The sequence below is a fragment of the Babylonia areolata genome, chromosome 26, assembly GCF_041734735.1.
Source record: "Babylonia areolata isolate BAREFJ2019XMU chromosome 26, ASM4173473v1, whole genome shotgun sequence".
Classification (NCBI taxonomy): domain Eukaryota; kingdom Metazoa; phylum Mollusca; class Gastropoda; order Neogastropoda; family Buccinidae; genus Babylonia; species Babylonia areolata.
The window spans coordinates 32,744,059-32,762,633 of record NC_134901.1 but is presented as its reverse complement, the minus strand read 5'-3'; the positions used below and the strand labels follow the sequence as shown (position 1 = coordinate 32,762,633).

Here is an 18,575-nt window from a genome sequence, read left to right as displayed (position 1 = left end):
AGCAGCAACAGTGGTAGTAATAGTAGCAGTAGCTGCAATTTATCATGCTTGTTTATATTGCTGGTATTGACAGTTCTGTACTTGAAAGAACAATTTTGTTTCAAGGAGGAGGAAGAGGAGTAACAAGTCAGGCAACTCAAGCGATCACTGACGACTCACAAGACAGCTAGGCATGTCCTCACTGGTGGCTGTTGTTACAGACAGGAGGCATAGTGGTAGCAACAACAGCTGACCTTGCCGCATTGTTCTGCACAGCACAACCACAGTCACAGTCCGCACAGTTGTTACAAGAAGACATGATAAGGGAGTCTGACATAATACATATCGGAAATGTCTGCACAGAGATATTAGCTTATAAGTCGTTGTGTAACTGATCGGATTAAAGAAAAAACGATAATTAAACGAATGAGTAAATACATGAAAGGGAAAAAGAGAGAGACAGAGGGATGTTAGCTGATTTTGATTATTTAATCTGCTGTTTTTGGTTCAGTACAGATGTAATCGTTACAAATTTCGCAAAAAAACAAAACAAAAAAACAACCAAAAACAACAACAACAACAACAACAACAAAAAACAACAAACCAACAAATAAATAAATAAAAGCAGCAATTAAAACGTTCACTTGAAACATGGAAGCTCCAGCCAACGAGTGCGGACCTGCGTGTTTATGTGTATGTACATGTGTCTGTGTGTGTGTGTGAACACAACACAATAATCATTTTTTATTGATATTTTTGTACGTTTTGAAAGCTTTTATGTCAGTCTAGGTCAAGTCAGACCAGATTTGTCAAAACCATTTCTAAATTTCATCGATGAATATGTTGCAAAATTCCCCATTAATTCAAACAAAATATAAATGCCATGATTTTTTTAAAACCAAAATATTAAACAAACACAACTTTCCAATTTTCTGTTTATTTGTAGGCTAACTGGGTGGACAACACTTATACAACGTGTACAAATCAAATACAGCTATTCGTCTTGATTCGTCACTTTCAACGATGCATTCTTTTTCCAGTCTGCAAAAAAGTCAGTTACTAATTATAGAGAAAGCTTTGATAACATGCACGATATTCATTGAATCACTTTATAACTGCTTTGTTGCTGTCGTTGTTTTGTCTATTTTTGAACACGTAGAATCATACATCTACTTCTCTGAAATAGGATCAGTTACCTGTATGAATCAGGCAGACAACAGAGAGCACGTGTTTTTGCCGTGGGAACGGACGAGGAACGGCGAAGCAACACGTGAGGCGGCGAAGGGAGCAAATGAAATGCGCACGGGTGTAAGAGCAGATGCAATGTCCCCAGAAGAACCCGACGTGTGAACAGATCCTGACTGTCGTTTATGACTGGACCCGCCAGTCAGGACAAAGTGAGTGGTGGGGAGGTGGCAGAGTGACACGACAGCGTAATGTGCCGAAATCACTCCCTGTTCCGAAGCCACTCCCAGGGGGAGATTAGAATAATAATCATGATAATAATAATAATGGATACTTGAGCGCTTTCCTCCCTGAAAGGGAGCTCAAAGTGCTTTACAATAAACATAAAACACACACACACACACACACATCCACCCACCCACCCACCCACACAGACACACACACACGCACGCACAAAGCATTCAAAGACTACGCCTATTACATTTCTTAGTCACCATCCGCCCCCCCCCCCCCCACACACACACACGCACGCACGCACGCACGCGAGGAGTCTGCATGGATTATAACTGAAATGTCATTGGAAAGGGATAGAAGGTCTATGTATAGGCGTTTTCAAAAAGACGTGTTTTCAGACCGGTTTTAAAATATTGAAATGAGGAAGTGTGGCGAAGATCGTGAGGTAAACTGTTCCATACTGATGGAGCTGAATGAGAAAAGGAAGAATCACCGAAAGACTGGGTTTTAACACGGGGAGCGAGTAGCCGCCGTGAATCGGAAGATGATCTGAGTTGTCGTGGTGGTGTGTAGGTTTGAATGACTTCTTTCAAATACTGAGGGGCTGCACACAAAATGGAGTTGAAGGTAAGAGTTGCGACTTTATACCGAACGCGGGCAGAAATTGGTAACCAGTGAAGAGAATGCAGTCTTTTTGGTTCTAAAGATTAACCTTGCTACTGCGTTTTGAACTTTCTGGAGTTTACGTATTAAGTATTGAGAACAACTGATGAGCAATGGGTTATAATAATCAAGTCTGGACAAGACAAGAGAGCACACCAGAGTTTGTGTTCCTTGAGTGGAAAGGAGATGTCAGATGGAACTGATCTTTCGAATCTAAAAGTATGCAGCCTTGCAGATGTTGTTTATGTGTTTCTTCATTGAAAGGTTTGAATCAAACGTCACACCCAGATTTTTCACTGAAGATAAAAAGTCTACATCTGGATCTCCAATTTTGAGAGAGGAAGGTAAAGAGTTGTTTCTAGATGTCTGCTTGACGAAATAATGATAGCTTCAGTTTTACTATCATTTAGTTGTTGTTTGTTTTGATTCATCCATGCCTTATAACGTCAGCAATACACTGTTGAAGTGCCCCAGTGGAAGAGTCAAGATCGGCAAATGTCGTTTCTTTGTAGAGCTGGTTATCGTCAGCAAAAGCATGATGATTTACAGAATGGTTTTCGACAACATCGAAAAGTGGTTGTAGGTAAAGATTTAACAGCACTGGTCCCAGTACAGATCCGCCATATAAAACTGATGATGGGAAAGATTGATGGCCATTTACTAAGACTGTTTCTGTTCTGTTTCTAACGTAGGAGTGGCACCATGACAGTATGGAGCCAGATATGCCAAAGGAGTATCTAAGTCTGTTTAGCAAGATAGCATGGTTAATGGTATCAAAAGCGGCAGAAGTATCAAGCAATGTAAGAACACAAATTTTACCATTGTGAAGGTATGTTGAAATATCATTCATGATCTTTACAAGTGCAGTTTCAGTGCTATGATGAGGTCTATATGCTGACTGGAAAGGGCTGAGTAAGTTGTGTCATATGGTTACTAAGCTGCAAAAGAAATTTGTGCCGAAATTCATCCCCCGGTGAGTTGTTTTAGAACAGTCTAGAATCATTCCACACCTGTTCCAGAACCCCCCCCCCCCCCCGCCCCCCAACCCCTTTCCCCACCTACCCACTGTTTACGTGTGGATGGGAGTGAATCTGGCCTTATGTCCACTTTAACCCCCCACCCCGTTAATACAAATTCCACAGAAGAGGAGGGGAGTTATTCTGGACCAATGCCCATATACATCCTCCTCCACCAGTGGATGGAGAATGAATCTGGACTTACGCCCGTTTAGCCTCCCCCACCCCACAAGATCAGAGAAGTTAAGAAATTCCGGCACTTGTACCCATATAAATCTTACAATCTGCTCCCAATATGTATGCATGAATGTGTATAGATGTGATTTTTCCTTTTCCCATCCAGGGCAAAAGAGAGAGTGAGAGTGTGTGACAAAATAATGCCATTTATTGTTATCTTTTTTTCTTTCTCCTTTACCAGTCAATATTTGCCAAAATATTTGTCAATTTCTTTTATGACAAAACATTTGCTATGTTAATACATAGAGGTGGCATTGTGATCCTGTTCATGCTTAATGAAACTGTTAACTTTGTGACGAAACGTTAAGTAAAGGACACAAAAAACCAAGCAGTTATGATAACAAAAAATACGAAATAATATTTCAACATCAGATGTAGCACTTGTAGTATTTTAGCCATTTACTGGTTTATTTATTTCACTACATCTTTATATTATTGTTGATTTTGTTGTTTATCTCCTTATTCATTTACTTCCTTATTCATCTATTTATTTTTCATCATTATTTTTAAAAAAATCAATACGAATTTGCACTGGATGTCTAAGAGTCAACGGGAGAGCAATGTTTTCACTGTGTCTTCTGTGCAGTGTGTTTCTTGTCGATCGGACAGCCAGATAATACTGAGTAGACAATTGTGGTGATATGTCTCATTTGCTGATATATGACATAAATGTCGGTATTTGTTTCATCATTACGAGTATATGCCACACATGTATTTCATGCTGCGCCTGGGAACGTTTTTAGGATCTGGCCTACCTTATGACACAAGCACTTGAAACCTCATGACTGTGTCGACACAACTGTGGCAGACCCACTGTTAAAATCATTGATATAGATATTCTTAATCATTATGTCTATCTATCAATTTATTATTTCATACACTTATTTAGTGACTGAATCATGGATTGGTTAATTGATTGATTGATTGATTAAATATTAACTGATTTATTAATCTATTATTTTATCTGTTTATTCATTTGTCTGTTTATACATTTATTCTCATTCATTCTGTTATATCAATGTAATTTTTTATCCTTTATCTATCTATGGGCAAGATGTTGTTGGATATCGATGTGTTTATCCAGTGCAGGGTCAGTGTACGTGTTTTAATGTGTGCCTACACGCACATATATGTAGTAATAGTAGTAGGCATCCGTCGATCAGGGTCAGTCATGGGTGATAGGTGCACTTTGTTTTTCCTTGTGGTTGCAGTGTGTATTGTTTGTGTTTTGGTGACCTCGCAGTAATCGTTTGTGACCTGGACGCGTTCCACATTTTTGCTGACTTTTGTGACACATATATTTACCAGCCATGTGTGACCTCTTTTTTGCAACACACGCAATACGTCATAAATAATGTCATGCGTGGGCACACACACACACACACACACACTGTGCCCCTATTTGAGCATTCTTCCTGTATTCAGCCAGCGATGTGGCAGCTATTGGTCACGTGCATATTGCCCACTGTGTGTTGCGTTTTTCATGAACTCTTTTCAACGACGAAAACCCGATGGCCCTCACGATATTTTCATGTTAAACCACGCACACACACACACACACACACGTGCGCGCGCGATCACGCACGGACAGAAACATTCCCCTTGCCTGGAAGGGAGGGCCTCATGGTGTTTTGTTGGTGTTGGGGTTTTTTTTTGTTTGTGGAAAACACCGAGTGAAAAATCCTTTATGAAAAATGGACATATCACACTTCTGACATCCTACTCAGAGGCCGGTGACAGACGGGGTGATTCTTCACACTGACAGGGAGACCGTCCGGCGTCTTCAGGCCAAAGACCCCACCCTTCAGCTTCTCAGACAGGCATCAACGTCCGATGCTGACACAGGACGGGAGGGAAAGGCATCTTACACGATGCAAGGAGGCCTTTTATTCCGCGTGTCACATAAGAAAAAAAAGAGCGTCGTGAACAACTGGTAGTGCCCTGAATGAAAACATTTCTTATCAATACACAAATTATAAAGATATGTTTGAGTATCTACAATAACAGGGGAAGAAAGCTTTAATATCCGTCCATCTAACCTGTCCAAATCACGTGTGCCAGATTGTTTTAGTTGTGGTAGGCCTTGGCATACATCCAAGACAGTCATCGGTTGAAGACTAAATGGAAAATGAATTTTCTTTGAGTCAGTATACTGTTTTAGAATACATGAGGTTATTTTCACTGGTTCTATCGCTTGGTATTATTTTTTCAGCAATGGTTGCAGAATGATTATTTAACTGTCTGCTGATACATCAGTGATGCTTTGATGTCATTTTGCCACATGTTTATTATTTTTTAATGGCTTTCCAAATTAGACGAGATTCTTTTGTATTGATTAACAGTTTCTGAAAATAGTTATATTTCGATTTACGTTTCATGGCGTTTACTTTATTTCTTTGTTTTTTTAATTTATATATATATATTGTTCATTTGATTCATACAAATTCAAATGATCTCTATAATGTATTTTAATGTCAATTTCTTTTGTTATCCATGGTGGTTTTGTTTCTGGTCTAACTCTTTTCCTAATAAATGGTGCATGTTTGCTACATACAGAAGAGAATGTATTTATCCAAAATTCAACAGCTTCATTAGGATCTCTTAACTGATATACATAATCTAAAGATGAGTTTGCTAAATCAGAGAGAAAATCATCATCTTCAAAGTTCTTAAAACTCCTAGAAAATACAGTTTTATGTCCTACTTTTGGAATCTTAACACGATTTTTAAACCAGGTGAGACAGACTGGGAAACGATCACTACTACCACAAGGTGGAACACATACCTCTACAATGTGTTGATTTGTGGTTGCGTAAATGTGATCTATTAAGGTATTTGTGTTTTCAGTAATGCGTGTTGGTCTTCTTGCATATTCAAAGCCATGCATAGAGTAATTATGATGCCACTTTGGTTTTGGTTTAAGCAAATCTATATTGAAATAGTTTCATAATTTAACATTATCACCTCATCCATTACAGAACTAAATCTATCCTCCCATTCTACATTTTCTGTTGGATTTCCGTATACAAACCCCACTATAAGAGTATTATTACCATAAATCTTAATTCCTACCTAAACTGACTCCGCATTATAAACCTCAAGACTGTTTAATCTCTTACATCTTAATGTGGAAGCAAAATACAAAAGTAAACCAGTAGTTTTGGGCTTGGTGGGATCTGAGCGGATAATTTGATACCCTGGCATGTTCACATTAGCATCTGTTATGTTAGAAGAGAGTCGAGATTCAGCAAAACAGTATATAATCTTGAAAAGGATTTGCAGTGTTATGAAGAATGGTTGCGATATGGTCCTTCTTGTTTGTTGCATTATTTATGTTTAAATAACCTATACCCTTGCTTGGTTGGCCACAAGTCAGAAGCAAAAGACATGGTTAAGTTACTAAGGAATATAAAGATTACAGAGCAATTTTAACTCAGTTTAAAATCATAAACCTTTAAGGAAAAACAAACAAACAAGCAACAACAATATTATCCTAGCTGACCGAGTTGACAGATTATATAAATACAAACTTACAATGTATTCCCAGTGTCAAACAATGTGTGTGCGTGTGTGCGTGCGCGCGCGCGCGCGCGTGTGTGTGTGTGTGTGCTTGCATATGTGTGTGCGCGCGCGCGTGTGTGTTCTTTCCCTTCCTCGTAGTCAACTCATGTTGTTTTTTCGTGCATATGAAAATCTGAACGTGATTAAGCTGAGCTACAGGTTAGATGAAGGCTCACCTGTCGATATCGTTGGCAGCGGAAGATGTTTTGGTCACTGGGATTTGCAACCGGTCAGGGAGAGTTTCTTTTTTTTCTTTTCTTTTCTTTTTCCTTTTTTTTCTTCTCCCCCTTTTTTTTAAAATTTTTTTTTTTTTAAAGTCCAGCTCCTTTCGTTTGGAGTTTATAGTGGGAGCTGTAAAAGGAAGATGTGGACGGGATGGGGACCGACTGGACAACAGTATAATCTTTTGTCCATGTAATCTTTAGACCTCATACTTCTGATCTGAGATCGGTGCCATGAAATCTACCCAGTGAAACACCATTTTTTTCTTATGTATAACTGCTGTATATTTACCACAAACGTACGTTTACAAATCCTACTGATAACGTTACCTGGGGAGGAGCCATTGGCTGTAACATCTTTATTGTGGCCTATTCATAAAGTTCATATTCCTAATAGTAATTATTTAAGAAGAACTTCCCACTTTAAGTTGCATCCATCAAAGCTTTGGTGCCATGGTTCTTTGCTTTGGACCACCCAAACTGCTCTTGCTGGATTCCCGTACTTATCGGAGACATAGAGAGTCTTCCACTATTTTAAATGAGTTCACACAGCAGAGTCATTGGGTCATATCCAAGACAACCAACCGCTTCTCATCAGTGCCGATTGAAAAGGCCCATGAAGAAAATAATGAAACTGTCAATGGAGCAGATGGGGCTGTAGGACTCACTGAAAACCAGTCACACTTCCAAAAGTGGATGCTGGCAGGACCCGAGCAAGCAAGACTCTTGCAGGAGTCTGAGAAAGGTCTGTGTGGGGAAACCCAGAAACATCTGCACCATGAGGAAGGTTTAGCCACACACACACACACACAAACTTCCAACAACAGGCTTTGAGCCAGCCTTTGGGGAATCTTTTTCTCAGTGATACTCCGGAACGTTTGACTTTGGACACACGTGATGCTCTCAGTGATTCTGTTGCCAACACTGTCCACAGTTTTGAAATCGATGGCAAGAAACAGTACAATCACTACAGACAGTCAGTGTTTGTGGAACGCACTAGGTCCATTCATAAGTCAATCAAGAGCAGTTTTCCACTCTTTCGGTCTCAAGCACCCAAACAAAAGGCAAGACAGGACAAGCCGACAACATTAAGACACTGAAAGCAGATGTTGATATTTTCTTCGCGATTGTACATTGTAGCGCAGCAAAGAGATTTAGACATCCGCACTTTTCTCAGGCAAGAAAATCATACCTACCCTCCATCAATTTCTGATAGAAGAAGACTGCGGCTGGGGACAAAAAGTGATCTGACATGCTTTAAACAGAGAGAAACTTTATTCCTCCTGATACCAAGGAATTGGATGACCTGGATTTGCTTGCCTGCTGCTTGAAGGAAGCAGATGAGGTGACAGAGATCGTTGATGTACAGCCAGATGTTCTCACTTTACTGGAAAGAGCTAACGAGACCGAACCTCCAAGCACAGTTGACATCAAAGTTCTAGACGGAACTGCTGTACTTCACTTTCTCCAAACCACAGGGATTGCTACATTCGGAGAATTTTCTAAAGTTTTTTTCCCAATCCTTAGAAGCCGAACAGAAGGTGCAAAACGTCTTGATGTGGCTTGGGACACGTACAAGAAAGACAGCATCAAAGAAACAGGAAGAGAAAAGAGAGGGGAAGGAATACACAGAAAGGTTGAGGTACTGAACAAGATTCCTGGCAAGTGGCAATACTTTCTGGGTGATCAAGACACTAAGAAAGAGTTATTTGCATTCCTCACAAATGAGATTGAGCAATGCAAGTTCCCTACTGACAAGGACGTCACTCCAGGTGATGCAGCTTTGTACAGAGGATCAGACCACCAGATCCCCCAGTGAGAAAATGGCTGATATGAAATTCGTTTTTCATCTGCAAGATGCCATGAAGAATGGACACAAGACATGTTTGGTACGTACTGTAGACGTCAATGTCATCGTCATATTGATCGGAAAGTATTACCAACTTTGCACTGTTTGCCCAGCAGTTGATATTTGGGTTGTATTTTGTGTAGGAAGGAAATTCAACTATATCCACATCAATGCATTCACCAAGGATCTTGGAAAAGACAAATCAGTTGCCTTACCAGGTTTTCATAATTTTACAGGCTGTGGCACAGTACCTTCCTTCTTTGGGAGGTGAAAACAGTTTGCATGGGAGGCATGGAAGTGCTATCCAGAGGTGACAGATGCCTTCAAACAAATGGTAGAGAATCCATTTGTCAGTTGGATCTGGAAGATATGCATTTCAAATTACTTGAAAGGTTCACTGTGGTTTTGTACGACAAAACTTTCCAACTGACCTCAGTCAACGAGGCACGGAAGGAACTATTTTGCCAAAGAAGCAAATCCATGGAAGCTATTCCACCTACACAGAGTGCACTTTTGGAGCACTCAAAGCGTGCTGCTTACCAGACTGGAATCTGGGCCCCAAGTGACATTCCATTGCAGCATGCCCCGTGTCCAGAGGGCTGGGGGTGGACAATGAAGAAAGAGAGCCAGTCTTGGATTCCAGTGTCGACAACAATGTCAATGGTATCAAAAGCCTGCAGTGAGACAGTGAAATGTGGCTGTCAAAGTGAGAAGTGTTGCAGTGGAAAATGTGCTTGCAAAAAAGCACAGTGGAAGTACACATATCTGTGCACATGCAACTGTGACAAATGAAGATGTTTGGCAACACTAGGAATGAATACTTTTATGAGGATTCTGAAGGGACAGTTACAAACGTTTAATCTGTCCAATCAGATTGAGTTTTTGTTTGCTTTTTAATTCTCTTGAAATCAGCTTCGGACAATTTGATATGTTTGTGTCTGAAGAACAGACTTTTATATTTTAAAACAGGAATCTTACAAACCTTAAATTCTTCCTTCTCTTTAATATGATTTATTATAATGCCATTCACATACGCACAAGTACGCAAATACGTGCATGCGCACACTCACATGGCCACACACAGAGACAATGACACAGGCGCACACACACACACACACACGATCAAACTGATTAAAGTAATATAAGTAATGTATGCAGAATCACAAAAAATAGCTGGAAATTAGAGCATAGGACCTGACTGTAAGTGCACCGTACATATTAAAAGGTAAATTATCACCTGACACCAACCAGACGATCAAAATTCGTGGCACCGGTCTTAAAAATGTTCAAAATAGTGTACAGAATTGCTCCACAAAATTTAGTACTTTTGTCCACTGGGTCCCCACCAAGTCCTCTACGGCCCCCACCATTAGGAAGGGTTACCGATTCGGTTCGGTGTGTGGGCCTTCAGTGCCACTTCGTTTCCTGGGTCCTCGTCAGACCAGGAGGTCTGGAACTGCGTTCCAGTTCCAGGGGTTTCATCTCCCTTATTTTGTCCCCTCACGAGCTCTTGAGGTGAGTCATGTTGGAGGGGCGTGAAAAGTGTCAGTCTTATTTATCTCTTTTCTGTAGATAGGGAGCGGCCACTGAGATGTATTTCAGTTTTTTGTCTCTTGTGTTTGATATACACTTGCCATTTCAATTCCAGTGCCATATAACTCTCCCTAACCTTGTGGATCCGGCTTTTGGTTTATGATGTTGTACACCTGTGTGTACACGTCTTCGGTTTTATTTTCGTGATGATTACTTTTCTAAAAGTGAGACATTCGACTATACAAGCTGGTGTATGTGGAACACCTCTGTGTGTCTGCCTTAGCACATGCACCCTCTTGCACTTTTCTTGTGTTTGACTCTCGACCCAAATCTGCTTGCAGCTCCGAAGAGTGTTCCGACGATTCCCGCACGCTCCCCGGGTGCTATGGTCGTCCTGGATTCACGCAACCTACCTTCCTGAGCTTCCGCCGTTTTCCGGGGCACCTGCAGCCTTCCCTTGTGCCCGAGAGTTGCCTGAGTTTGTCACAGAGGTGTCCTCGCCGCACATGAAGATTGCCGCTTTGCATGGCCTGTCTGCAGAACGACTAGGACTCTAAGTGCTTGCCGGCATCTTGAAAGTTTGTCTGTGGCATGGACCGCCTTGCTCAGGAGCAACGTGAACCAGACATGCACAGTAGAGGATACATGTGCATGTGTGAGAGCAGTGCACAAGAGGGGTGAGTGTATGTTCGAGCGAATGTGATTTTTTACAATTCAATGATGATATTGCAAATACAGTCCCCAGTCTTTAGCCAATTTTAGGCACAGAAAAATATTGACAGACCAAGGCTTGTTTTAACTCTCTCCATACGAACGGCGAAAGAGACGACGTTAACAGTGTTTCACCCCAATTACCATCATCAAAATATTGCAAGCGGAAGGCTCTTACACTGAAGACGTGAATGTTGACAAAGAATACAACAATTCTGACGACGGAAGCTAAAGGTTGGGTCATTCAGACACCCACTGGACACCCGAGGGGTCTGTGTAGAGGAGAAGAGAGGACTGGCCGTACTGAGTGAGTTGACAGATGACTTTGCATTAGGATATATACTTTTGATAACATTCAAAACATTCCGGATTGGAAACTTTTTTTTTCCTAAAGAAGGCTTCTCTGAGTCGTGTCAAATGCTTTTTGATGGTCAAAATGTACATTTTAGACGCTTCTTTCTATGTAAATATAGAATAATAAGACAGTGCAAAGAAAATATGTGGTCAATGGTTGAATGAAGCCTTCGAAAACCTGCATTTTCATGACCAAGGAAGTTGTTTGCTTTAAGAAAATAATTCTATCATTCATTATCACACGTGAATTCTTTTTCCCAAAACAACTTCAGTTATTCCCATATAATTATCTGGGTCACCCACATTTCCTTTACTTTTATGAATAGGGTTAATACATCCGATAGACCGAGACAGAAGAGTGTTTGTCGAGATTTAAATATCAAAGTATAAAATGATGTTATGCAATATATCATTTTACTGGAACCAGTTTCCGGTCGTTTTCAGTCGTTTTATGTATCTCAATACTTCTTCAGTAAATTATTTGTTCAGTCAGTCGTTAATAAACTGACCAGCTGGTGGTTCAAACTCAAAAGCATTATTTTCTGTAACACTGGACAACTTCTCGAAATAATCACAAAATTGTTCAGGTGGAATATTGTGCTTACCGGCTTCAGAGCGTTTTTTTAATTTTCCCGTTGCCGCGAGGGTCAGACGATTTCATTGACCGAAATTTCCTTTGCACATACTTAACATATGATTTAAGTCCTCTATCGATATTCTCATAGGTGGAACTAGCTTTAGCTCTACTGGCTTTAATAGTGCCAAGAAGGAAGGTGGCAGAATGGTTACGACGCTAATCTGCCAAAACAGAGAATCTGTGAGGGTGTTGGTTCGAATCCCACTCTCGCCCATTCTCCCAAGTTTGACTGGTAAATCAAAGTGAGTGTCTAGTCATTCGGATGAGACGATAAACCGAGGTTCCGTGCGCAGCACGCACGTGGCGCACTGAAAAAAGAACTCGTGGCAACGAGTGTTGTACTCTGGCAAAACTGAGTGGAAGAAATCCACTCTGATTGGTACACAAATGCATATGCAGGCACTCAAGGCCTGACGAAGCGCGTTGAGTTATGCTGCTGGTCAGGCATCTGCCTAACAGATGTGGTGTATGGATTTGCCCGAACGCAGTGACGCCTCCTTGAGAAACTAATACTCAAACTGAAACTAGTATAATTATTAATTACTAACTTATGCATCAACTTTACATCACGGATCACCGCTCTCTTACGTCTACAATGGGCATTGAACCAGACCAGAATTTTCTTTTGTTTATGGATCTCCCATGAGTTTCAACCTTCTTATGAACCACACGGTTTGCATTATCACTATACATGCCACAGCGCTCTACGGCGGTGGTTATTACCTCTATAGTATCAATGTCTGATTTACTCACTTGTCCAGCATTTTCTGTTACAGTATTCTTTGGTATGTTAGGTAAAAGGGAGGGGGGTCTAAACGGGCACAGGGCCAGAATCACTCCCTCTCTTCTTAAATGAAATGAACTTAACAATGGGAGAAGAGTGTGTATGATCGTAACGCCAAAATTACTTCACCCCTCTTCTCTGATCCTTATAATAGAAGAATTTGGCCGTCGCCGTGGCTAAGTGGTTAGCATCACGGACTGACGGCTTGGAGGACGCGGGTTCGAATTCCAGTGGAGGTGGGAGTGTGCTGTGGGCTTAATGGGAAGACTGAGATACACAGTCGAGTATTACTTCACGGATGCGTATTTGGATGTGTTGCTCTATTTCCCTGATCAACACTGCAAGTGTCTGTATCTCTCGGGCCTGTCCTTATGACAGGAAGCGTAGAGTACAGCCTTGTCACGTAGTCCCAAACCTAAATGGACCTCCATAGCAGCATCGTCATCATCATCATCATCATCATCCTCGTCCTTCTTTATTATCAATATAAAAAAAAGCCCCAAATCATGTGGCTTTTCGTGCCCTACTCTCACGGTGACCTCAGTTTCGATACCCCTCCACTTCCGCGCTTGGGTTAAGTCTTGTCACGGATGTCGGCGGATTCATTGGAGGACGTGATGGCAGTCTCTATTCTAACAGTCTGGCTCCGCGACTAAGACATTGTCGGGAGTAGTGGGCTTAGCAGGTGGTGTCCTAAGTACGTTAAATCAGAACAGGCACTACCCAACACCACCGAAGTGACTCAGCAGCAGTGCAGGGTCTCCTTTGGTGTGTGACCTCCTGGCAACCTAACATCGAAGGTTCCCTGTGCACTGCCGGCACTGGGACTGTGACAGACGAACTCGGGATGTGGCTGTATATTAGGGAATAAGCGGCGTGGGAGAAAAACAACAAACAAACAAAAACTTGGGGGTAGGGGTGGGGGTGTGAACGGGCATGGAGGGGGGTGGGGTGAATTCAGACATAAGGTCGGAATCACACACCCTCCCCATCTTATGCGAACTTGATATTGGGAAGAGAGTTTATATGGGCACAATGCCAGTTACTTCATTCCTCTTCTCTGATAAAAGGGGGTTGGGGGTCGAAACGGGCAAAGGACCAGAAAACTTGGGAGGGGGGGTGATGTCTGATCACCCCACCCCCAACCCCATTTTTGGGGGTGTGGGTGGCGGTGGGGTGTGGGTGTGGGTGGGGGGCATCAGGGGGTCCAAACAGGCATAGGGCCAGATTCACACACCCCCTCCCCCCGACACACACACTTATGCGTAAGTGTGAACTTGAAAGGGGGGTGGGTGGGCAGAATCATCACCCCTCAAAAGTGAACACAGAATGTTAGGTAAAGTATTCTGCACCATCCTGAATACAAGAATGGATGAATATCTAATCTAGGGAATGATCACATTCTGATCAAAGAACAAGCCGGGTTTCGAAAGAATTAAAGAACCGCTTACCAGATTTTTTCCTTTTAGAAAGCTAGTCGATGAGATAATGAATTAAAAATAAAGATTAAATACGCACACACACACACACACACACGACACACACACGTTATTCCAGACCTTAACTTTCAAAACTCTTTTCAACTGGGAGAGAATAAATCCATCTTCACAGCTGAACTCATAGCAATTCTAATGGCGTTAAATTTCATGATATCCTTTCCGAAAGCTATATTTCAGATTCTATTTTGTGTTGATTATAAATCAGTTCTTCATGCTATTGAACTATAAAAGAAACGGTTAGGTATGAACTCATTATTGAAATTAACCATTTGATTCACGAACTCTTACTAACCTTTTGCTGGATTCCTTCTCATTGCGGTTTTCACTATAATGAAAAAGTTGACATTTTGGCTAAAAAAGGAGCTAGAAGCTCCACGAAGGAGTTAGATTTAAATATTTCGCTTTCACTACAGGAATGTTACACCATGGTAGAAAAAGTACAATGGTCAAAATTTCAGTTTGAGGAAAAACACACCGGTAACTCGGAGTTACATAAGAACATAAAGAAAATGTATGGTTTCATGGGAAAACATTACCATAATGATTTTCATAAGAGGCAAATCTGCGGATGGAAAATGAATTGTTTTAGGACAAAATATGTCAGTAATGTTTCTTGCATCTGTGGTGCTCACATAACAGCCGATCATATACCAACTTGCGGTAAGTTAATGTCTCAAATCCCTGAACTGAAATCATCTTCAGTGTTGACGATCTTCAGCAGTCCATTGCTAATGTATGACTTTTTCAACTCCTTGTTAAATAGTTGTTGGTTCGCTGTTATAGTTGTTAGTTTTTCATTTGAAATATGTTATATTGTTATGTTTTTTTGTTTATTTTTTAAACAAAACTGAAATCAATAATTTTCACACACACACACTTTCACTTACTCTTATGCGTACACAGTAATTCCCCCTCCCCTTCCCCCTCCTCCCACTCAATTTTTTTCCTTCCCTCGTCTAATATCACTTACAGTGAAAAGACGTTAAACTAAAGAACGAACACATGACACACACACAAAATGGCGGAGACTACCAGCAGCTAAACGTTACTGTGGCAAAGTTGACGCAACTACATGGAAAGAAGATGAGATCAAGAAGCGGCAGTACCCGTGTGACTTCAGCAACAACCAATGCAACCGGCCGACAAACGAAAGCAGGTGGCAGCGCTGCGAAAATTAAAGAAACGAAACCTAAGCTGTCCGAAACGAGGTTGCCAAGTACGACAACGGAATTCCAAACCACGGCAAAAAAAAGGCGAGGAGATTTCTTCTATCGCGGTAAGCCTAAAGACAAGTGATGCTTTATTAGAGATAAAACAGACCTTAACAACCCTGTGCACCCGTATCTCGTCATTAGAAAAGACTGTGGAGGCCCAAAATGAAACGTTACAACAAATCACAAAAAGAACTGTTTCTATGGAAACCAAAGAAACAGACTGAATCCAGCCCCACAACAAAACTCACTTACGCTGAAGCAACAAAATTGAATCCACCGAGCCCGGAAAAAGCAAAGAAAACAGAGAAAACGACATCGAAAGAGAACACCATCATCTCCAATGAAACAAAGGAAACAACAAAACACCAAAAGCTGCAGAACAGTGTCATCAAGTCAGCCCCGTGACGAAAAATCCACGAATGACGTCAATGTTAAGCAATCTGACGCAAAACGTTCCAAAAAGGACACTAGTGTTCACAAGGATTTACCGAAAGTGCTTATCCTGCACGATTCCGTCATGAAAGGTGTGGAAGGAAAAAGACTTGGAAGGTCGTACAGCTTCCAAGCTACGAAACAACGGAGCCACACCTTGAACGACATAGGCCTACGGAAGTCCCTGCACGAGTACTCTTCATCTTCAGAAAAAAACGATGTTGTGCTCATCCACTGTGGAATAAATGACCTCAGATCCAACGAACCCGGGGACTTATGTAAATCATTAATATCCGCAGTGAAATATTCTGCGCAGAAAAATCCACACACAAAGTTCGTCATAAGCAAAATAACCCCCGTAAAAGATAAGAAAACAGATATTAAAAGGCAGCTATTCAACGCTATCAGCACTTCAGAACTTTATGATGTAGCCAACATCTCCTTCGTGGAAAATACCAATCGGACAACATACTATCTCCGGGACGGTGTCCACCTGAACAGGAGGGGGACCAGTCTACTCGCCGACAACGTTGGTCGTCATGTCCGAGATCTACTGTGGGAGGCGCCAAGACGTCCAGCACGCCCCAACAGATCTCATCAACATCAGCACTACTCCATCCATCCTCGCCACGAGTGGTACAACAGATACGACATGCTAACAGACTGGCCTATGTTCTGACATTTGCGTCAAATATTATCGCCACAACCAGTTGACTGTTTCAATCACCAGCACCACAGAGGCAGCTCTGCTGAGTACTTTTTCTACACTTCGCCGTTACAGTCATTAACGTTTTTCCTTACATAATTTGGTGTTAAACATTTTATCTGTTAGTTTCTTTGTTCCTAGTTCCTAGTCTTTCTTTATTCTTGTTTGAAAATCGGTTTATAACTGTGAACATTCGTCCAAGTAGTTGACTCTATTATTTTTATTGTAGTAGTATAGTTGTTGTTGTTTTGCGTGTGCCATAAGACATTATAAATTTTATTTAATCTATTTTTTTCCAATACATAAACCCTCCTTCACAATGCCCCCCATTCGCAAACGTTCAATCCAGATCATGCAGTGGAACGCTAGATCTATTTCCACAAATTTGCTATATCTCATCCAACATTTGGCAAACCATAATTACCAAACGCTTATATTACAATCCCTAAATGTGAAGAAGAATAACTTACCCAAGCTTCCAGGTTATTATTACCCACCTGTGCACCAGCAGGTTGATACTGCCACAAAAATTAGTGCAGCCATATATATCCAAGAAGGGACAGAGTACAGTGTATGCTCTCCACCAGCACCAAATTCTACTCCTGATTTCCATTCATGCGTGGCACGTGTTAAATTCAGTGATCACCTTACTCTTCGTGTCGTCTCTGTGTATTTACCTAGAGGACCAAACGAACTTAATACGGAATGGTTACATAATGTTCAAGATAATGAAAAATGGTTGATAGGGGGAGATTTTAACGCTCATTCACCTTTTTGGGACAAAGATTGTGTATCAGTTACTTGTAACCGCTTTGTAGAAAATGTTGTTGATTCTTCCTTAAGCCTTTTAAATGATGGCAGCGTTACCAGAATCCCTGATATTGTAACTCACAGGGCATCTGCAATAGATCTCTGATATCTTCTACGTTGTATCCAGAATGTAAATGGACAACGCATAAAGATACACTGGGAAGTGATCATCTACCGATCATCATGACTTTCAATGGAACTGAAAGATATACGGAAGTTCAAAAAGACAAAGTCCCAAAGTATAACTATAAAGATGCTGATTGGGAGAAATTCGAAAGTATGCTTCCTTGCAAAAACACGGAGTCCGTAAACACTGGGGATATAGATAATTTATATTCTTTCTTTACTGACACCATATTACAAGCCGCCGATATATCAATCCCAAAATGTAATTCGCTTAAATCAAACAAGCATTTAGGAAATAATTGGTGGACGCCAGCCTGTGAAGCAGCAGTAAATGATAAAAAAATGAAGTTTATAATTTATAAGAAAAACAAGTCACAAGAAAATCTTATTGAAAAGAAAAGGGCAAACCATTATAGTAACATGATCATTGCACAGGCTAAAAGACAATATTGGTCCTCATTCTGTAATAATGAGATATTCAGTCATAAAGATACTAAAAAGGTTTGGAAAAAATTCAATGAAATGAAAGAAGGTATAAATTTGCCATCTTGCCGAATTAAGATAGAAGACAAAGAATTCCCGTCCAGTGCTGAGAAAGCAGAAACATTTGTGGAAATTTTCTCAGAGTTTATGCGATTGAAAGGTATATCGCCTAAAAAGAGTAAACAGAGAACTGAAGAAGAGAGCAAAAGTGATTATACGGATCCAAGTCCCGATAACAGTCAATACATCAATGCTCCACTCACACTCAGTGAGGTTAAAGACGCATTACTATCCCTCCCTAAAAAGAAAACATCTGTAGGACTTGACGCGGTCTCAAATGA

General features: G+C 41.0%; 1 protein-coding gene across 1 annotated transcript in view; it reads right to left on the bottom strand.

The window, feature by feature from the left end:
- LOC143300378 (neurexin-1-like) overlaps window positions 1-1,384 on the bottom strand; it is a 30,642-nt gene extending 29,258 nt beyond the window's left edge. Inside the window, exons 1-2 of the mRNA XM_076613995.1 lie at window positions 1,176-1,384; window positions 160-247 (exon numbers count right to left, since the gene is read on the bottom strand). Coding sequence (XP_076470110.1) covers window positions 160-243 — 84 coding nt within the window. The 5' untranslated portion in view covers window positions 244-247; window positions 1,176-1,384. The remainder of the gene's footprint in view (window positions 1-159; window positions 248-1,175) is intronic.
- Between the last annotated feature and the right edge of the window lie 17,191 nt (window positions 1,385-18,575).